This window comes from Lissotriton helveticus, chromosome 5_1, assembly GCF_964261635.1.
Source record: "Lissotriton helveticus chromosome 5_1, aLisHel1.1, whole genome shotgun sequence".
In the NCBI taxonomy this organism is placed as follows: Eukaryota; Metazoa; Chordata; class Amphibia; order Caudata; family Salamandridae; genus Lissotriton; species Lissotriton helveticus.
The window spans coordinates 123,223,937-123,247,141 of record NC_136065.1 but is presented as its reverse complement, the minus strand read 5'-3'; the positions used below and the strand labels follow the sequence as shown (position 1 = coordinate 123,247,141).

General features: G+C 44.8%; 1 protein-coding gene across 2 annotated transcripts in view; it reads right to left on the bottom strand.

Annotated features, from left to right (window-relative positions):
- Positions 1–23,205, bottom strand: part of TTLL11 (tubulin tyrosine ligase like 11) — a 623,794-nt gene that overhangs the window by 260,893 nt on the left and 339,696 nt on the right. Inside the window, exon 5 of one of the 2 annotated variants that reach the window (XM_078641848.1) lies at positions 18,229–18,324. In XM_078641848.1, the coding sequence (XP_078497974.1) occupies positions 18,229–18,324 (96 nt within the window). Of the gene's footprint in view, positions 1–18,211; positions 18,325–23,205 lie in introns of both variants that reach the window. The other variant, XM_078641849.1, reaches the window with a different exon arrangement.

Here is a 23,205-nt window from a genome sequence, read left to right as displayed (position 1 = left end):
ATAACAAAGTGTGAGTGCATGTTTATCTCTTCAATAAATGTAGAACTATACTGAGTGCACATTATTTTTCACATAACAGAAAATAAAGATGTGTAAATACCGATAAGATGATAAACTATATAAATAAATACAAAATGCAATGTAGAAAAAAAATATGTAAAAACGCCGGAAGTAATCACTGAAAATGAAGCCAATAATACCTTAATCATGACACAAAAACTACAGTAAGTTATAAGAGTTATTACCAAACACGATTACTGTACAAATGACCAAATTGTAAGACTGCATGGCTGCGATAATGATGTAAAGCTGTGAATTAAAGGGCCCCCTCCCAAACTCCACTCAGGGTGCAGTTCCATGTAGGTTGTTAACCCCTTCCATGCGGCCGCGATTCTGCGCCTGTGCGGCAAAATCGCAAGTGGGCGGATTCATGACGGCCCCCAGCCGTCATCAGCACACAAGCGCCGTATTGCATGATGGCTGGGGGCCATCATCAGCATGCAAGGGGTTAAAGTATGCATTGGCTTAGTCTAAGGGTCTGAATTAGATGTTGGCGGATCCAGTTCCACCGTCATTTTTTCAGTGGTTTCCCACCCACCAACTTGGTGGTCCGCCCGCTGTATTTAGATGTTGGCGGGTCACTGGAGGGAGTCCCGCTGCCTCTGCCGGAATCCTGCTCTCACTTCAGAGGCAGAAGCAGCTCTCGCAGTGAGTCCCGCCAAGAATACCACTCTCCCGATTACAATGTGCCTTTCCGACGAGGCAACTGTGGCAGGGAAACCTCCAAGCTCGAGTTGATGGAATGAAAGAAAAAGAGGCGAAAACATACCTTTTTTGGGGTTATCACTTCAGTTTCTGTCTTGAACCCCATGATCCAGGTCCTTCCTGTGCTGCTGCTACTTCACCACAATGCTCAGCAATCAAGTTGTCGTTGGAAGGTTGGCTTTTCTCACTCCCACTGAGTGACCGTCTCACTACACTCTTCACTATGTACCAAAAAGATGCCTGCCCTCTCTTGATAAGAGACCCTCTAGTTCTGCCTTTAACCCCTTGCGTGCTGATGACGGCTCCCGTCCGTCATGCGTCACAGTGCTCGTGTGCTGATGACTGCCGGGAGCCGTCATGACCACGCCCGCGATCGGAATGTCCAGCACAGGAGCGGAATTTCCGGCCGCGGGCCAAAATCCAACAAGATTCACTTACAACCCAGACTATTTTGACTCTCAATTCCACCCTTAAATTTCACTGGACTGACTGAAACCGGATCCAGTTCAATGACACTACCACGCCAGCTGATTTTCACACTTAGTGCACAATGTTCTTTATCCATATGAGCGAATGTCCTTAGCATTGATCTGTTTCACTCTCCAACAAAACTGTGTGTTCATTGAGTAAATGAAGATTGCCTAAAACCCATCTTGCCATGTACCTGCTGACTCCCTTTGACAATGTTAATAAGGACACTCGATTTATAGGTAAGGAGGATGAACTCTCCAACTTTATCTCCACCCTTATACCCCTTTTCTAACTCCATACAATTCTTCACTATACACAAGTGCATCAGATTTGCCCCCAACTAAACATAATGCAATATTAGATGGACAGCCTGTAATAATAGAGATGTGCTATCTCAGCATAGAACAGCTAATTTCCTATCCGAGTTATTGCTCTTGGCTTCTGTTACTACTTGATGCATACTACTCTTCTATACTTTTACCCCAGGTGTCTCCAAAGAGTAGCCTGTGAGCTACCAGTAGCTGCCAGCTGCTTGTGAGTAGCTTGCCTGTGTGCACCTCAGACTACTAACATGAAAGCCTTTGCTTGGTTATATTATTATTTGTATGACAAGATTAAAAAGCATGCATTTGAGATGAAAATGTGTGTTTTTGCAGAACTCATAAGCTGATGTTTGGAGAAAAATGGTTCAATTTCCAAAATAAAATAAAAGCTATTATTTGAGTTGGAGACATTTATTACTCATATTATCACCTCGGTGCCGGGGAATTGCAGCTAAGGCTGTTATGTATTAACGATGTAGATGCATTCCAAATTGATAGCGTTCTTTTACTTTACTGCTGGCAACCCTGCCTAATGCACTGACGTGATCACTGCTGACAGTCTTGGATGGGCTATCACATCACTTACAGTAGCTCAGGATAATTTCAATGAATACAAGTAGCTCTTATTACAGAAAAGGTTGGAGACCCCTGTTTTACACACACCATCTGTGATTTAAGCCCATAGATCACTCTTCCTTACCAGAATGAAAAATTACATTTTACCCATACCTACTCATTGTGCGTGCCCCCTCCTCTACCACCTGTACTCACTTATACTGGACCTGACCAAATTACACCCCACTCTTCTTTTCCCCAATCAACCCATGATCTGCAATCTATCCACTTTTTACACTGCACTTTCACCAACCTCTCTCACTGCATATTCTGTTGCAGTCTTCTTAACATACATCCAATCAACAGAACATCTATCTTAACCCTAATCATGCCTTCGTTTAGTTGACCACTCCTCTTGTGATGGAGACAGCCATGTGAATGCTGCCCCAGACTGTACTGAAAGAGCCTTCAATGAGGGGGTCAGATTCCAAATCAACAGAACATCAATCTTAACCCTTCGCCTACCTTGTTTAGTTGACCACTCCTCTTGTGATGGTGACAGACACGTGCTCTTGAGCGTGAACGCTGCCCCAGGGAGTACCGAAAGAGCCTTCAACGAGGAGCTCAGATTCTAAATTGGTCCAAATATGATTACATTATCATTGGCTATAGAACTGGGAACCTAACGGAATGTTTTGGGGAAGCAGAAACTTTAAAATCAAGTCACACACACTGAAACACATTATTGGGCTATCTTCCTAAACATCCTCACAATTTAAAGCACCACATATCAGAATGGCACATAAAATACCATGTCTAACATCCACTTTTGCTTTAGTTGAAGTCTGTATGTTTTGTCACAAAATTTGAATCGTTTTCTCCCCTTCCCATGTATATCTTGCCCTCTATTCTACAAACAGACTGCTTATGAGACAAGTGCAATCAAGTGTCTCGAAGGTGGACACATTGTGTTTTATTTGGACTGTTTTACATCCAAGTCGAACATTTATGAAATTAAATGAAATGAAATATATATTTGTACAGCGCGATTGCTGCCCTGGGGCATGCAAGTGCTAACAGCAAGTAAGATTTGCTTACAAAAGGAGGTCACTGAGAAATTAGAGAGGGGCATTAAAAAGGAAGGTTTTCAGTTGTTTCCGAAAGGAGGACAGATTGGGATTGGACCTGAGTTGAACGGGAAGGGAGGTCCATAGTTTGGCGGCATTATGCGTGAACATCCTGCCGCCAGCTCTTGCCTTTTTTATTCTTGGGACTACGGCCATAAACGCCTGGCTGGAGCGAAGATTCCTACTGGGATGGTACTGTGTTGTTAGATCACGGATGATAGCTGGTCCTGTGTCCCAGAAAGCTTGGTGAGATATACACATAGCCTTAAAGGCAATTCTTTGCCGTACCGGTAGCCAATGCAGACTGCTCAGTCCAGCTTTGACTGAATGTCTGCGCGGCAACTGGAGCAATGTGCGGGCTGCGCAGTTTTGCACTATCTGTAACTTACGCAGTGTATATTCAGGAGCACCCAGATATAGGATATTGCTGAAGTCCAAACGGGACTGAATCAGGCTCCGAATGGCCACCTGCTTTGCCTCCAAAGGCAGAAGAGGAAGAACTTTCCTCAACATCCTGAGGAGACCAAAGCAGGTGACAGAAAGTTTTGTGGCCTGGGTGTTAAACGATAGAGCTTTATCCAGCCAGACCCCCAAGCTTTTTCTGTTATCCTTTGGGGCTGGGGGGTGCCTAAACATGGGGGCCACAGGGAATTGAAAGATGCGGGGTTCGTGGGACCCAGGAGCATCAACTCTGTTTTGTCCCCATTAAGTTTGAGGGAGGACGAGGTCATCCAACCCTTTACCTCCTCCAGGCACCCCTTCAGCCCCACTGATGCTGGGCGGCCATCCTCCTGCGCCAGAGAGACCACTAGCTGAGTGTCATTCGCGTAAGAAATGATTTTAACGCCAAACGGACGGACAACCTCAGCCAGCGGTCTCATATAGATGTTAAAAAGCGCAGGGCTTAGGGAGGAGCCCTGTGGGACTCCGCACTTCAGTGGCCTGCTCGTAGATACCGTATCTCCCTCAAAGATTTGGAAGGACCTATTGCTCAGGAATGATTTGAGCCAGAGCCATGCTCCGCCTGTTATCCCGACACTTGAGAGACGGTTCAGCAAGGTGTCATGGCTGACCGTGTCGAATGCCGCACTTAGATCAAGGAGGATCACTGCCACTGATCCCCCTTGATCCAAGATCTTTCTGGTTTCCTCGGTGACTGCCAGTAGAGCGGTCTCCGTCCCGTGCCTAGGACGAAAGCCCGTCTGGGTGGCATCTAGCAGCTGATTATTCTCGAGAAAGTCCACCAGATGGTTATTGATGTGCTTCTCGAGAATTTTGCTCACCCAGGGGAGCAAGGAGATCGGGCGATAGCTACTAAAGTCACCGGGGTCCAGATTAGTTTTTTTAGCAGAGCACGGACAATGTCCCGCTTCCAGGCAGGGGGGACGGTACCGGAGATGATAGAGGCATTCAGGAGGTTCATGATGGTAGGTAGTACGACCTGTGCTGCCAGCATCATAACTTCTAGGGGTGCGGGGTCACATGGGGACCCAGATTTTACCTGGCGGGCTGTGGACTCCAAAGAATCGGGGTCTAACAATGGAAAGTGATCCATGGTTATCGGAGATTGGGCTGTGGTATCCCCCAGGTTTATCTGTCCCTGAGCTGTGGGTTCTGGTACGATGGAGGGGAAAGAGGAATAGATTTGGTTGACTTTATGATGGAAATATTCTGCCAAGTCATCACATTGGGCTGTGGTTTTACCCGGGTGCATGCCCGGGGAGGGAAGTTTAGTAAGGCTTTTCACTATTTGGAAAATTTTCTTCGGTTTGGACTTAGCTCGCAGGATTTTATCCGAAAAATAGGTTGACTGGGCAGCTTTCACCTCAACCTTATAGGATTTAATTGCCTCTCTGTATTGGGTTTTCTCCTCCAATGAGTATCCCATACGCCAGCGTCTTTCTAATTTCCAATTTCCTACAGTGGCGTTTCTTTTCCCTGAGAGCCTCCGAATACCAAGGGGCGTTTTTTCCGAAGCGTTTAGGTGTAAGTTTACACAGGGGGAGGGTGGCCTCAAGGGCTTGTACAATCCAGTCTTCATATTCCTGATTGGCCACACATGGGTCCACGTTGTAAGAAGGCTGGGCGATCGCAAGTCTATTGGCCCAGGAATCGACTGGTAATAGGGTCCAAATTCTGGCGTTTCTTGCAGTGGGGCTAGGGAGAAGTAGCTTATGTGTAGTCCAGGTAATCTTGTCGCGATGCACATATCAATTTTTATTGATGTATTTCTCTTTTTCTGTTGTACCATTTCTAGTTCTCCTCTTTTGATAAATGTGTTCAAATTTTAAAACTGTATTTTGTCCAATGTAGTCTATGGTTGGGAGTTTACTTGATGCACAAAGGGCTCATGATGCCAAAATTGTTAAGTAAACTTACTTACAAACTTACATTTCTATCCACACCTTCAACCTCATACTCGTCACCTTCCTCCATTTTAGCCCAAATCACCCTACTCATCTATGTGCAGTGGTGGCAGCTCCTACGCTAAGGCGGAGGAGCGTAGACCCACAAGACAATAAAATGATAATAACACAAGGTTATTATCATTTTATTTCTCCCTAGTGGATCTCCAGAGGCACCGCGGGGCGGGGCTACATTGCCCAAGGAGCAGGGGATGAGCAGTAGGCACTCCTCAAGTGCGCTTAACTGCTTGGCTGGCCATCTCGGGCAGACCAAACATTCATGCGCACTGTGCATGTTCCTCACCAGACGGCAATGCACAGCCTGGTGAGGAACATGTCCAGGACCCCAGTCCCAATCTGAGCGCCAATCCACGGCCCTCAGACCAATCATGACACTACTATCAGCAGAGTCGTGATTGGCTAAAGGACTATGGAAGCCTGGGTGCTTCCTGTTCCTGCCGTGGAAGAAGAACTGAGGAGAGACGGCCGCTGACAAGGTGAATGTTTTTTTCTTCCCTCGTGTTTCTTTTTAAATACTCCCTCCTCCAGGCCCGCCCACCAATGATGCGCGGTAGCAGTCGCAACTGTCGATGTGTAATCCATTCTTGAGCACATTCGAAACCCTTCACTCCAGAACCATGAATTATTTGCTCTCATCCATGTAATCTGGCTATTTAGCATCCCATCTGCTGCAGTCCTTTCCCTTCTTGCCTTAAAGCATTTTTTAAACCAGGCGTTTAGAAAAATTCTGCTGATGCAACACCTCTTCCAGACAATCTTTCTTCTCCCGAGATCTGGAGAGGGTCATAACTAGCAGACTCTCACACTATACTCACAAGTACCCTGTGCAGCTGGTCCTCTGCAGGGTTCCCTCCGCTGGGAGTGAGCACTTTTAAATCTCCCACCTCCAACCCCAGACCCCTTGCTGGTACTCATTTTCGCACCCTTCTTTGAAAACCCGACTCCTGCGATTGGCACCAGTGTTTAAGAGGATATCTGCTGAGCAAGCCGTTAACTTTGGAATTGTACAGTTGTGTCCCTGCATCTACCTCGATGACACAACATAACATCCATGTGTATCTGTAAAGCACACAATCACTGATCTTGGCGATGACTAACAGATGTTATTGTTACCCAACTCAATGGTACTCATTTTATCAACCTCAGAAGGACGAAAGGCTGAGTGGACCCACTGGGATTTGAACCTGTGACAATGAGGTTGAACACAGGCACCTGCTGTGGAATGCATTAGTCCACTGAGCCACCAGACCAGGCATGACATTTCCTACTCAGTATGCCTAAACTCAACTCCCACTCGGACCCAGTGCACTCGCTCTCCCTTTACAAATTCATTTAGCTACATGATCTCCTTGTTTTGGCTTTTCCAAATACCTATCATCAAAAGGCATTGCTTCCTCCGCCTGTCTTTTCATCCGTCACCCTAAGGACTGTGGGACTTGTACCAGATGGCCTCCCAAGGATACCAACATTCTATCTGCCCTATGGCTATTGTGTGCAAATCTGCACCCCTGCCCACCTCCCATTCGCCAGCTGATCCTCCCTTCCACATACCCACAGCATGCACTCCAAGATATAGTGACCCTGTCTCCATGCCAGATCATATCAAGGGTGCAGTGGGCCCTCATTTGCACCAGCTACTCTATGGAGACCTCTGTCCCTGAACACAAGTCTTCACAGGACTTCATGTTAAGTTTCAGATCTAAAGTAGACTTACAGGGCAATCACTGATGGAAGGTTTATTGTCAGATGTATCCAACTGAACCTCATAGCACGTTTTACAGTCGATTACTGCTCTTTAGTTTTCCATGGTTCATCAATGAAGTACATGTGGAGCACTGGAGGTTAGGGTGCACAGCAATACGGCGTAGACTCTGCCCCATGGGCCAAGATGATCTATTCTGTTTACAAATTCAGAGCACTTCTTAGATGTAGTCTGATCTTACACATAATAAAGGAGGATCATATTGTATGGCTCCAAAAATAATATTGCTAACCATTTGTTTCAATACATTTTACAAATTGTATAGTTTACAATCGCGATGATCGTTATACTATAAAATTAAGCCAAAATTGAAAAACTAATCTGAGTAGTAGTTCAATATGATTAAATGCCTGGCCCACTCCATTTGTTGGTCTTTTCTCCGCAAACCATCGTCACGCTCATAAACACTAGTCCGCCTCTTACCACTGCCCCTTCTTCCCAGTAATCTGACCCGCCCAGTCAGTTATTTCTCACGACTCGGTATTTGCAGATACAACACTTTTTAGCAAAGTTTTCAACAGCAGAAAATTCTCATTTGTATCACAAAATCCTCTCGATTCCTTGCAATGAAATATCAGAAGTCCTATGTCCTATCTAACAATTTTGATTGACATAAAAAAAACAGGTATGAGATTTAGCAGGTGAATGTTGTGAAATAAAGTTGCCTAGCAATATTGTATGCATTTTAAAAGATATTTAGCTCTTTGCCGCTTAATATTGTCTCCCGCTTAATATCATCTCCTGTTGTCCAGACTTCATCACCAGCTCCTCAAAATATTTTTATTGTGGGATGGTGGGGGAAGAGGGTACAGAGGCGGTTAGGAGGTGTCCTTCAATGCTGCACATTTTGGGGATATCCTCTCTTTTCTGCCCTTTTCATATGGCCCGACCCTCTGAAAATGCTACCTTATGATTCTTGCTTGGGTAACATCCAATACTAAATTAAACTCAATTTCCAACGCACAGAAAGTCTTGAGTTATCCTTCTGACTAAATTTCCCCGCAATACGGATTCCCTAGTATGGATTCCTGTAGAGTTCCATGCCTTTCCGACCTCAAATTGCAGAAGGCAACTACAAGTTTAAAAACAAGCATTGGCATAGCCAATAAGTCTCGCCTCTGGGACCTTATAAGAGGTGTTTGGAAGTTTGGTAAGAGATGCAATTTAGCATAAAGGGATATGAAAAAGGAAACCAGGAAAGTGTGATGGGGGAGGAAGGGAGAAGCAAAGGGACGAGAGAGAGTGAGATAAAGAAAAAGCAGATGGCGAGACGAAGCGAGTAAGGGGATAATTATAAAATGGGTTTGGTAAATATAGAAAAACTTTTTAGTGGTCGCAAACCCCTTTATAGATGAGGAAAAGGTAAGGGAGAGGATCGATGTGGGGTTACATCAGAGCTGCTGAGTTTGGTACTGGGGAACCAGGATCGAATCTCGGCGTCAGCTCAAAAACCTGTGATTCTGGGCGAATCCCTTTATCTCCCAATGCCAAAGTGAATGTGGCCTTGTGTAATGTAACCGGTACTCATGCAAAGTGCTCCCAAACGTTCGCGTCGAGTTCGTGTTGTATAAAGCTACAAAAACTAGGAAGCTTTAAAAAAAAAACATTAAAAAAAAACTTGTTAATAATTTCCTTCCTGCGACTCTTGCACATTTTCTTACATTGCTATGTTCGTGGAGCTTGTTAGCTCCGTTTCTTTACTGGTGCGAGTGCCTCTTAGTGCTTACAAAGAACCACTTCGGGTGGACATGATCCACGCGGGGGTGGGAAGCCTCAGCAGCAAGGATCCCTGGAGAGCATCTTCTGAGAAGAGAAGGTGTTTTGGTCACAGTAATGTTTGTCACATGCGCTAATATCGAAACCATGTGAACCCTGCAGACGTGGAGAGGGGGTGTAGGCATCACCTCTGAAAAACATTTTATAAATCACTGCCTATGCGATGCCTGGGCGCTCCCAAACTCCCGCCCTCCCCTTCCCATGAGGAACAGGGTCAAGACAGATTTGCATATGGCTGGGTCTGAACTGGGGTGGTGAAGGTGGCTAAAGAACGATGATGGATTCAACCCAGATCTGTGACTGGGGGTGAGTGTCTGAAAAGTTTCAATGCTCCGTCCATCATCTCCTTGTGTGAGCTTCAAGAGGAGTCAGAGTAGCGAGAAAGAAACTGAGGAGGAAGTTAGTTAAGGGGGTTTAGGCTCACCCCATATCTAGCTTTACTGTTGGGCATTTCAATTAAAAAACGTGTATGATGTTAAGTGGGCCCCAGGACTCGAACACAATTGGCAAAATACTGTACTGCCTGACAGGGTTTCCTCTATAAGTTTGGGTGGCCCAAGTTTTTTTTTTTTTTTTTAAGTTAGACTTAAGATATTACAGGCCGCAGTGAGGCTATAATTTGAGAAAATGAATTTTCTGAAAACCCCATACATTAGAATGTTTGCACTAGTTTGGGACTCTGTTAGGACTCCAGGGTGTTTCAGTGATGAACTGAATGAACCCATTAAGAAGGAATTTGTTACAAGGTTAGGTGTCCTTTTGTGTGAATGTAAACCATTTACCTGGGAACAATGGACTGAGCGAACTGAGAGCTCCATTTTGTCTTTTAAATACTTGCAAATCACCTCATGGCTAAAGCATCAGGATGCGCCCAAGGCCGAGTCAAACCAGATGGAAAAGGACTTGCAAAACCACAGGCCTAAGAAGAAAGAAGTCTCTGTCTGGTACTGGTATCTGGCTACAGCCTTGGATGAGAAGTCTAAGGGCCTTATTATGGATACGGCGGTCCATCGGACAGCTGTAGCCATGGTGGCAGAGCGGGCACCGCCAGTCCAACCGCCGTCTGGACTGGGGCCGTCGGACTGCATTGACACCACCGCAACCGCCAAGGATCAGAGATCCCTGGCGGTGTTGCAGCTGTCTGTAGGCTGCAATATGCATGGCAGGGCCACTGCGGCTCCGCCAAGCATATTATGAATTTCCTCACCACCATGAAAAGTGTGGCGTACGGGAAATGTTGCCTCGGCACCAGAGGATGCTTGCAGGGGGGCATATGGTGTGCCCCTCTGTCTGCATGCACCCCCAGTTCCTCCAGGGCATGGACTTGACAGTCCATGCCCTGCAGGAACCTGCAATGGTGTTCCCATTGCGGTGCCTGTTACACCTCTCCTATGTGCCTTTAAACAGGCACCACCGTGGTCAAGCCACTGAACGACCGCCCGACCTGGATTCCAGTCAGAATCCGGCGGACGGTCTAATCATGGATTTGGTGGTGCGGGACTGGGGCGCTGGCGCTGCGGCCGGCTCCCGCCAAGCCAAAGTCATAAAAAAGCCCTAAGCCACTATATGCATCTTGGGTGACAGACTTGCTGTAAGCTGAAATCACAGAATTATGGAAAGTGTCTTCGAAACATATGTGTACTACGGTTAAATCTGCCACTCTCGAAAGGAATCAGTGTTTTACAATACACAGGTGTCACTGGTCTCCTTCAAAGATGGCAGGGATTAGAAGAAAAGAGAGTAACAGAAGCAAACGGTGCGGTCTCAGTGATGCCAATGATATACATATGCTTTTGGGGTGTCCTGTTTTGGGATCCTTCTGGCAAGATGTGGATAAAGCATTGTCAACAGTGTTTGGACATTCAGGTAAGACCCATCTTGGTCATCTATGGTACAGCATATGGTGAATGGGAGGGGAATGCAGCACAAGCATGTTGATTGGTTACATGATTCTGCTGGCCAGGAGGGAAGGATGCAGGAAGTGGTCACATGTCGATCCCACTGTTAGTAGCTGACTGGCTCAGGGCTCAGAGCTGCAGAGCGAGCATATTTTTCGATAAGGGCAGTGGATGCGGGCAAGTCTTATAAGATATGGGAACTCCTTTGAGAGATGGTTTAGTGTGAAGGCGCTAGCTAATATGGTCCAATGATTATATCAGGTCCTCATGAAAAGAAATATCTGGTGGAACAAGAGCATTTCCTTTGAATAAAGTAGAGGGGCAGAGCTCCGTGGTAGAACTCGAGTGGGATGCTCCACACATTCTAGCATTGGTGCAGGGGCGGCTCTAGGCTCATGGCGGCCCTGGGCAGGGAGCATAGGTAGGGGACCCTGGAAGAGGGGGTCCGGGTGGGGCGGAGCGCAGAGGCCAGTAAAGAGGGGGGGGGGTCAGGGTGTTTGGAAGTGGAACAGAGCCGGAGGCCGCCAAATCCCTGCAGGGGCCGCCACGCAAATATGTATCCATCCTCAGAGGATTATTATATTAAGGATATATATTGGCGTGGTGATCCCTGGGGTTTGGTGGCCCTGTGCAGGTGCACAGCTTGCACATGCCTAACCTGACCGCCCCTGATTGGTGGCACTTTCAGAGTGATAGGAGGACCAAAATAAGAGGATGAAGGAAATTAAAATTAAAATGAATATTTTACAAAACCTGCAGAGTTCTCTTTCAGAATCTGACCGGTGGCATTCGAGATGGACATGACGCAAACACGCTTTGTTTAGGCCCCCACGCCGCTTATTTATATGAAGTGCAACCAATCTCGGGGATGGCCGAAGGCGGGCTATATGAGATAATGGTCTCACCGGGCACTAGTATTTATATACCTGTTGAATGTTTGTGATATATTCTGCGTGCATGTCATGGAAAGAAAGGATCCCCTCTAGGTCAAAGAAGTGCCCTGCTGACTTGTAGTCTGTCTCTCTCCATCTTGGGAACACCCTTTTGTCTGCCCCCGGGGAAAAGTCCTTGTTATCGAGAATAGGAGTCATGGGGGAAGGGAAAGAGGACCACCCCTTTTTGATAGCGACCCCGTCCCAGACCCTAAGCAGTGAGTGTGTGATGGTGGAGCCCCTGAGGTTGAGGGGTTAATCTTGTCTTTTAAGGAATGGGACCTTCCAAAGCGATAGTTTGGTCAGCGCTCTATCCTGGAACAGCCATCTCTTTTCTGATTCAGATCTGTTCCACTCCACTATATATCGGAGCTGCGCTGCTCTAAAATATACTAGGATGTTTGGGATCCCGAATCTCTCCTCATCAGGACGTAAGTAGCCCAATTCTTTCCGCAGCCAGGGTCTAGCTTCCGCCCATACAAATTGTTGGATTACCTGCTGCAGTTTTTGGATAGTAGTAGCAGGAGGCCAAATTGGTATTGTCTGGAAAAGATATAGCGCTTTAGGGAGGATCGACATCTTGACGGCTGTCACCCTTCCCAGGAGGGATAGCTGGTGAAGCTTCCACTGGTGCAAGTCCTGAGAAATTTGAGAGGATAGATTGGAATAGTTGAGTGTGACGGGGCCAGCTCAATGCCTAAGTAGGGGATAGATAGACCTGTAAACCCGCATAAGTTGTTCAACCCGGGGAGAGCAAATGTCCTGCTTGGCTCAGCCATAGGATCATTGCCTTCCCGACGTTAACTCGGAAACCCGAGACCTAGTGGAAGGCCTCGAGTTGCTGTAAAAATGTTGGGACAGAGCACGCTGGTATTTCAAGGGAGGCGATAATGTCGTCCGCATAAAGACTTATTGTGTGCCTCTCTCCCCAAACGGGATGCCCAATATGTCTGGGTTCTCTCTAATCCTCTGGGCAAGCCGCTTGACATAGAGGGCCAAAAGAAGTTGCGACAACGGGCATCTCGGACGGGTCCCCCTTTGTATCTCGAATAGTCTGGATGTTACCCCATTCACCCTTATAGTCGCCGTAGGCTTGCTATAGCAACTCGCCACCCATGCTCGGAACCTCTCCCCGAGGCCAAAAATGGATCAGGACTTTATCTAAAAAATCCTAATCTACATGATCGAATGCCTTCTCGGCATCTACCGATAAGAGAAGTGCATCTAAATCAGTGCGGTGAGCCTTATCTATAAGGTGGAACATGCGTTTGGTATTGTCGCCGCTTTGCCGATTTTGAATAAAGCCGGACTGGTTAGGTTCAATAATGCCCGGAATGAGGGGACCCAATCTAGCTGCCAGTATGCCTGTAACCAGCTTCAAATCAACATTAAGTAGCGACACCGGTCGTTAGGAGCTGCAGAGGGATTTATCTATTCCCGGTTTCTGTAGTACAACTATAGAAGCCGCTAGCATGTTTGAGGGAATCACCCCCGGCCCAGTAAAGTAGTTAGAAAGTTTGGTCAGTAATGGGACTAGCACTGCGCAGAATGTTTTATAAAACCCGGCCGAAAAACCGTCTGGTCTCGGTGACTTCAGTGATTTGAGACGCGAGATCGCTCCTATTACCTTCTCTATGCGTATGGGTGCATCTGACGTATCTACGTGGGTTGGACCTAGGGAGGTTGTGTGGGCACCCTTGAGGTAGGTGTCCATGTTGGAAGATTAAGGGGTGTCTCTGCGGTAAAGCTCAGCATAAAATGTTTGAAAAACCTGTGCTATCATCATCGCTTTCGGCCATAGTCCCCGTATTCGATTTGAGAGATTGTACTTTGGATTGTAAGGTGCGGGTCTGCAACTTGCTCGCAAGCATAAGCCCTGTCCTGTTGCCCCGTACGTAGTAAGAGTGCTTAAGTCTGAGCACTGCATACTCGCCCCTTTCGAGGTCAAGTCCCGCTATTTGGGCTTGCGCCTCTTTCAATTGGCGCCAAACCCTGGGCGCCCCGGTCCTGCTGTGTACCCTCTCCCGTTCCAGAACTTGGGCTGTGAGCTGTTCGCGTTTAGACTTGCGCTCTCGTTTATCGGCTACGGAAATCGCTGTCAGTTCCCCCCTCAACACTGCTTTAAGTTGTTTGTGCTGAGATAGTCTGTGATGCGTTTGAGAATCTGCTCCTGCACGGCTGGTTTGTGTAGCATGCCCTCTCTCAGTCTCTAGCTCCCAAAAGTCCTACGCTGTTGCGGCACCCACAGGGTCCCTTGTACCGTGTCGTGATCGGATAAGGCAGCCGGTGTGATGATGACATCCCTCACCAATGTGTTCACTTCTGTCGTACCCAGCAAATGATCTAGACGGGCATATATGTGGTGGGCGTGGGGGTCGTAGGAGAATTGCGAGGTGTGGGGGTGAGCTGCCCGCCATATGTCTTTGAGCCCTCGGTTCTGCAGCCACTGCCATCCCTCCGTGGAGATCGCATGTGTCTGAGTACACCTGTCACTAGACTTGTCCGCTGACGCATCCATAACTAAGTTCAGCTCGCCTCCCATAATTACTCACCGCTCCTGCGCACCTAGTATGTCAGACAGGGCTGCTTTGAGGAACTTCTCTTGCCCAGTGTTGGGCGCATAAATAGACCCCACTACCAGGGGCAAACCCCCACCCACAGCTTGTAGGCTAAAAGCCGCCCTTTGACTTCTGCTATCTTGTCGCCCACTTTCCCTGCAAATCGTTTAGCCACCAATATGGGTTTTCTCTATTTAGGATAACCAATATATAGAATTTCACTTTCACTGGCATTGTCCAGAATTACTTTCTGCTGTCCCCGCCTTTAGCTATGTTCTATAGGAAATACAGGTTGTTTTTACAATTTCAATTTCTCTCCCATTCTCTGACTGTGGAATTCCAGTCTTCGATTGCACAAAGCCCTGCTCAGTTCTGCTCGTGGATCAGACTGGCAGATCCATGCCTCTGTTCCCTGTGTGCAGAGTATGCAGCTGTGGGTGAGATCGCTTAAGCAAGCAACCATCTTTGCGCACTTCCGGTCATGATCCTCAGCTCTCTAAATGCCACAGCCACATTTAAAATAGCAAACAACTTTCTGCCTTTGATGATAGACTACAACTTTATACACCACACTTCGGTGTTTCTCAACTTTTTTCCTTTGGTTGTACTTAGTGCTGCAGGTGACTTGTTCATGGTGCATCAATAATGACTTCGCTTGCCACCACACACTTGAGCCCACATGTCATACGCTTGGCTTTTATTTTCTTAATCATTTGCTTTTTTTCTACTGCACCCTCTAGGGGCCTTTATTTTGTAAGCAAATCTCATTTGAGTGTTAGAAGTCCCCCTTTTTGGTAGGGTTCCCATTACTCCTGTTTCAGCCTGTCACTGTCGAACCTCCACTGGGTCTTTGGACACATTCTTCAGCATTTTGATCTAATTAGGTAAACTCTCAATTATGCAGCTAAATGTATGTGCAATTCATGTGACTACTATTTTAGCACTCTTTGACCATTAGGTTACCCTTATTATCAAAGGATCTTCTGACTTTTAATTCTGTATATATACCATGTGTGGCCATGTCTGCTTCACTGACTCTTCAGTACCACATAACGTCCACACTTACAATGTCCACTGATTGCTTCTTTTCCTTCCATTCAGGGGTTTCTGAGATGTTTTATCAACACTACCAGATACATTGGTTGTGACTTTCTAGCCCTTGTAAGTTCCTCTCTGGAGAAGCGTGGCTCAGTGGTTAGAGGCGGCAGACCCGGAAGCTGGGATCAGCCGTGGACCAGGGTTCGATTCCCCGCCTCGGCGGGTCTCGGGCTCAAAAATTCCACGGACTCGACAATTCTCGCTCCGGTGCCTACTCGACTCACGGGGTCACACTCTGCGACTCTGGGCAATAGCTTGCTTAATCTCCACTACGGCCCCTCGCGGCGGGATGCCTGGCTTTCACCTTGTGAATACCCTGCCGGGGTATCTCACAGGGGAATACCAGGACGGGTTCCCTAAGCAAGCGCCTTGAGACCCCTGGGTGATTCGTGCGCTATATAAATCGAAATACATTTACATTTACCTCACATCGTTGTCTTTGACCAGCCCTTTCCTAACCCTTACCTTATTTCTATTTGTTATCTACAACTTCACTTGCTCTAAATTCTGATTATCCTGATGATGACCTTGATATCCTTGATGAGGTTGAAACGTCGTCAACATGGAGACAGTCTCCCAGACCACACTTCCTCAAATTGATCTACTGAATCTTGGGTCAACTGGTTTTTGTATGCACACCTTTTACCGTTCACTTTTACTGCACTGAGTGATTACTATTTGAGCATTATACTGTCCATGATCCATGAATAAAAAGTTAATTCATCTCATACTCATTGGGCCCTGCTAGTTTTTCTTGCATTGAGTTGTACTGATTACATACTGGAATATTGACTCATCCAGACAAATATTTATTACATTGCAAAATGAGTCCCCAGTGTCTCGCTGTGAATATAACGTGCTGCTTCAGCCATGGTTCTCATACAACATATTAGTTGAAGGTCCAGCCGGTCGTTCATTCCATCCAGCAATCCCTTAATTTGCTTTTCTTGATGTGTTTTCAGCCTAAATAGTGTCTTGGTTATGGATGTCGGATTTTCATGATGTTCAATGCTTCAATGTTTTTCCCACACATTGAAAATGTCTTCATGGTGCAAAAAGGAAGACACATTTGCAAATTCAATTATGCATTGGTTTTTCAAATTCAGAAATGTAGATTGATTTCCAAATATATAAATGATAATACATGTGAGCACTTCTAGGAAGCAGCTTCCCAGTAGCATTCGTGTCTTTTTTATGGATTCCAAGACTTTGGAAGGTTGATCCAAATGAAGTAGTTACCTATAAGAGCAAAATTATAACTTTCTTTGTGAACTAAGATGCATGACACCAGATGGCATTTGCTCACTCATTGGTAATAAAGAGATTTTTTTTCATCAGAACAGGTGGGGAGAAAACAGTACATTATTTCATTCAAATGGGGAGAAATAGGACCAGGTGTGCAGATTAAAATATGGTAATATCAAATGCCATGAACCGTACGGTCTAAAAGACAAAGCAGTCAGGAATTAGACAGTCTGCATGAGTCTAGCTGTATGCGCAGCAAGTGTCAATTCTAGGTGATGGAAAATACTATGTTTACAAATGTTTTGTAAAGGAAGTAATATAACAGAAATTATCCAGTGTGGATTCGTTGATAGCCTGCTTTACAAACAATATACGAACTGCGTCAAGTGATCTTGGGTCCTGATCCAAAGTCAAGTTGCATCTCAAAATTCTTTGCTGTAAAATATGTCAATAAGCACTATTTCGTGTTGTAGTTTTCTGTATTAAAAAAAAACCTAAAGAAATTGGCATTTCCAAAAGCACAATTTACTTTTCAGACTGCAGCAAGCTCAAGGTTAATTGTTAGGTTCTGCTCAAACAGGAGTACAAGAAATTACTTCATTCTTGCACCAGGAAATTCAATATTACAGTAGGACACAGTTCCCTTTAGCTTAATTATGACCAACTGTAAAACATGGATTTCAATTTTTTTAAGAGCTGTTTTAAACTTCACTCCAGTAGTACTTGTGGGCGAGAAGATGGAGAAGAAATCATAAGGAAAAAGAAATTGCTGCGGGTTGGGATCTTTGAGGTACACTGTCCACATCACTGAAGTGGGACCAATGGGAATGCTACAAGCGCTGGGCACAGGGAGTATTAATCCCCCACCATTCCCTGCGCCTCTGCACTGCTGCACAGATGGCATTTAGATTCTTATCAGAATATAGAGAATGGCCATACCATGCTTCCAAATCACTAAAACTAATTTAAAAAGTGTTTACACATTATAAACTACGTTGACATTATCAGAGACCTTAATTATCTTCACTAAGGATTATCATAATCTGGCTCACTCTGTAGATGTTTATCACACAACTTTAACCAAGCAATGAAAACAAATGCAATCCATTCATTGACAGTGCAAAACACTGGGAACCCAAAAGATGTTGTGGAATCCGTTTTCACATTTCTCAGTAACAGTGCTTAAAACCTCGGTTAATGAGCGAGTAACACAATTTGTCATTTTGTCAATTCAAGCTTAATCATATTAGTATAAAGTCACAAAAAACAACATACCATGCGAATCCCCTCACCTCTTGTTCATGCTCTATCCTCATGCTGGGATTTGCATTTACTTCAAGTAAAACAGGTTTCAAGTTTTTCATAAGAAGGACATCAAACCCTAAAATCTGTGCATAAAGGATAAAGCAAATTATTACATTTTTCTGCTGGAAATTGCAATGCATTTTTATTTTACATTATTTTTTAATAACACTTTTTTAATACATTAAGAGCATATAATGCTGCGAATAACTATATTTTACCATAGTTGTCAACAATATAATACATAGCATTTTTTTTCCTTAGACAAAAGTGGATTATGTGCACTTGAGTGCTAAATCCGGTAATGCTAAAATATCTAACACAGAACAGTTATTACTTTGCCAATACATAAAACATTTCTGACAGTAAAGAAACTGTGCCAAAGAACACAATTATTTAATGAATGGCTCAGTAAGTAGATGTTTCCTAAATACAGTAGTTTAGTACTATGATTCACAAATAACACCAGCCAAAGCAAGGTCGATAGTGGGCTAATCAAAAAATCAAGAAGGCCCCGTTGTTTACAATATAAAGCAATCTCACTTATCTTAGATGGTTGATAATGGGAACAAAAAGGACACGACCTGGGAAACGTAGCCCATAGATACATTCTCTAATTGGATCTAAAAGCACATCACCAGACCGCTGGGATTCTGGACACTAATGGCCACTATTTCATTATAATAGTCCACCTTCATCACTGGCAAAACCATTTGGAAATTAGCAGGATGTACAGACAGATATTTTAGTTGCAATATTAGTCTTGGATAACTTTACCATTATTAGCCAAAGGATTAAACATTGCAAGCAACCAGCCAAGGAAAACCAAACAGGGAGATTTAAAAATTATATAAAATGTCCCAACACACAAAGATTTTTCTGAGAGTAACTACAGTACGTCCCACTCACTGCGGAGTTAGGTTAGACCTATTTATGTATTTCCAGAAGTAAGCCACACCCACTCATGAAAAATAGCTTTGCCTATATGGTGCATAGTTCTGGCATGATGCAAATCATTTCTGTAAGAATAATGATTGGTTGAAAGTTCACAATACATAATATTGAATGTTCAAAATACACACATTAGTCCAAGAAGCACTCCAAATGTTTCTAGCAAATATGTTGGGTATTCTTGAGATACTTGGGTCCTTCCATTGATATGGTGAGTACAATATTTATTGGAAAACAAACCCAAAAAAACGGAACACAATATAAATCATAAAAAGGCACTAGTTCTCTGCAAAGAGTGTCACACAAATCTTGACACAAAAGACGTGATAATTATGACGTACAAAAACACCTCTCAGCACTTCAATTTGTAGGATTACAGGCACACGGCGACTTTTCGCAGAAATACAATTTTTTGAAGGACAAGGGGAAAAATATCACTGTGCCCCCTTTAAAGGAAACCAAGCAGCACCAGCCCAGAAATTGTCTGGTGTTCAGAAAAAATAGCACACAAAGAAACACCAAAATGTTTTTGATATTAAATTATTCTGTTTTCCAAAAATGCTTGATGACTGTAATTGTTCTTTTGTATACCACATCAGAATGAAAGAACTTGAGGAGGATGCATAACACCACAGTTTGCTCCTCTGCAAATAATCAGATGATCTCTTCCCTTGCAGCCAATCAGTTTTCAGACATACAAGACCTAACTACCACTGTTTGATATATGGAAGATTCCCTTTCATATCCTAGATGATGGTTACTTTGCAACACTGATACTCCTAGACTACTCTACAGCCACTGAACTGTGGATAGTCACAACCCTATCAAATGGCAGACATTGTGGAGAGGAAGTTCATTAACTTCCATATAGTGGATGCAAGGACTCCTCTGGAACCGCAGCCAACATGTACTCAATCAGTCTGTCAGATCTTTCTGGTCAAGGGTTCATGTAGCATTCTTCTCTTTCAATTGTATTACTTGAAAGCTATATGCACCTGTAATACAGCAATTTAAACACTGCTAGCTACAATACTAGATGTATGCTTATGATATTCAGATACAACTTAGACTGGAATATGTGCCATGAAGCTAAACCAATGTCAGAAATGCCGGGGCCATATCTACTACTGGATGAAGAACTAGGAGCACTGTTATAGCGTGGCAAAATTAGGATTGCAACACTTGGTGGATGGGAGGCAGAGACAGTTCATTTCATGGGGTCAGAATCCATGTGGAAAAGTCTCAGGACCAACACAATAAGAACAACTTCTAACTTTCTATATTTTGAAAGAACCAACAACTTGCAAACTGACTCGAGAGATGTTCTATCAGGGGATGCAATGAGATGCAGGTTTAGGAGAAAGACAGACCCAGGCATACCATAACAGAGCTTCTGCAAGAGTGGTGTTGGTGCTGCAAGGGTATAGCTTGTGAGAGATACGAAGCTGTCAAACATTCCAACACCCTTAGTCCTCCGACCATTATGTGGGTATGGTGAAACCTAGTTCCAAAGAGTCCAGAAGAGGTGTTGCGGTAGTCAGAAACACAGGAGACTCCGGTAGGGAAATTATGTGCAAACCAGCAGCAGTTGTGGGATGCAACAAAGTTACTCAAAATGTAGATGGTCCAGACAGTTCAGGGACACATCCTTGTATTGCTGGAAAGATTTAGCACTCTGATATATCTTGTTGCAAAGAAGTTTTATGGCTTCAGTCTTGCTGTTGGTACATGCTAACAAAATTCTTGAGGATGGGCGAAGAGGGGCAGGTATTGTGGTGTCAGCTGGTGCACTGGCATCACAAATGCCTTACACACTGGGCTGTGCTTGCAGCAAACCAATGGACGTGAACCTATTGTGCTCCTTGTAGCATTATCTACAAATCTCAGCATCAGTTGAGACGTTGGACAATGGCCACCAGCGTCACCATCATTGGGGTGGTTGAGTTAAGAATGGGGACACTCTGGTGTTACGTCCTAAGGTCAGACTATTTATGGATCTTCGGGAATACGAAGAAAAGCTCATGGAAGGATATTTGTGACAGATTTGAGTGTCACCAGGTAAGTTCATGCTGACCTGGGGAACTGACCAGTTCCATAAAAGCTGCCTCCCATTCACTCATGTAGACACTTTATTTCTTCCTGTACTATGCTGCAATTCATAAAGTAAGGTAACTCCCTTCCCACAGTGTGCCGCATATACAGATTAGCACAGATTCCCACAGCAAAGGAGAAAAACTTTTGAGCATCCCTCTGTAAATCCCACAGTCTCCGAGAATAAAAAAAACATACATCTGCTGACCTCCATTTCTCCTGCAGACATTGCAAAAATATTTGATGCTGCTGGCCAAAATTATATCTTCTTCATCTCATCTACAGAGAATTAAGCTCTAGTGTTTTTTTTTATATCTGTGAGGAAAAGTGCAAGCTTGGCTGATAATGAACCCAATTCATTCTCCTTTTGTAGTTAATACATTTTGCAGAATGATGCAAGATATGATAATTATGTTCACTCTTCCCTAATAATCGGATAGCTACAGTGTCAGCCAACACTGTCAGCCAAAACATTCAAATTCTTTAGCTAATGACTGATGACTTGAGCTGAGAAAAGGAATGAGCTTTTCTGTTGTAAAGTGACAGCCAACCCGATTGCTTGGACCACCTCCCTCTTGGGGGCATTAGTATACTTCTCAGCTTTAGGGACACTTTAAAGCCTCTACCTACCATGCCCCAAGAGTCATACATTAATATGCATCCCTGCTTTGCTTTATGTGTGCAGGCAAGGAATTGTCTGTTTCATAGTAGATGGCCCACACTTGGCAGGTACCATGAGGCTTCCATTCTTATGCAGGGATCCTGACAGATAAATGTGGCTGTTACAAGCCCTCCTCATTCAATAATCCACAGTCACCAATAGTAATGCCTGGGTTTTTGCCCTCTCCCCATAGCAAGGAAGCAGGATGACAGGCTTTTCTCAGAGCTCAAGCATGGGATCTATACCCGCTGCCTTCCTACCACTTCCATGAGTGGCCAGGCAACTGTTATGTTATGTTAGAGGGTTTTGTAAATACACGGCTACTCCTGAGAGTTTTCCAGCGCTGACTTAACCCTATTGACAGAGCAATTGGAAGCGGCTACGGGTGCCTCGACTATTGTTGAAACAGCTAAGTTTTTAGCTTTCTCTTAAAACTAAGGAGAACCTGTTCCTGTCTCAGGGGAGGCGGCATTCTATTCCAAAGCTTAGCAGTGGTTACCTGGAACGAGCGTCCACCCATACGTGAGCGGGCAAACTTTGGCACGATTGACAGCCTCTGAGTTGAGGATCGCAGGGTTCTGATTGGAGCATGGGGCTAGATTCTGCTCCTAATATAGGGAGCTCCGACATTGTGAACGGCTTTGAAGACCGACACCAGAGCCTTGAACTTCACCCTGTTTTGCACCGGGAGCCAGTGCAAGGACATCAAAAGAGGCGTCATATGAGTCATAAGGTCAACCATCAGGACAGCCCTTGCTGCCGTGTTTTGTACCACCTGCAAGCTGCTTAGTAGATAGAGAGGCCAAAATATAAAATGTTTGCGTAGTCAAGCCTAGATGTTATCAAGGCTTGGACCACTGTTTTACTATGTGGGACTGAGAGAAGGGGGAGGAAATTCCTCATCATTTTCAGTAGTCCGAAACAAGTGGCTGCCACAGATTGAACTTGTGACTTCATGGACATGTCCGCATCCATTTTTACTCCAACATTTTTTACGGTGGTGACTGGACAAAAGGGGGGGACATGTCCTGTGGCTACCATTTGCACCATTCCATGCCGGGACTATGGTCAAAAAAGATAATTTCGGACTTATCGGAGTTGCATAACAATTGGTTTTGCCTGAACCAGGAAAACACCTCGGTCAGGCAGTTATTAATTTCATCTCCTCTCAACACAGCATCTTTCTCACAGGTAAACAGCAGCTACGTGCCATCGGCATAGGATATAACTTTTGCCCCATAATGCTTTGCCAGGAGGGCCTTGG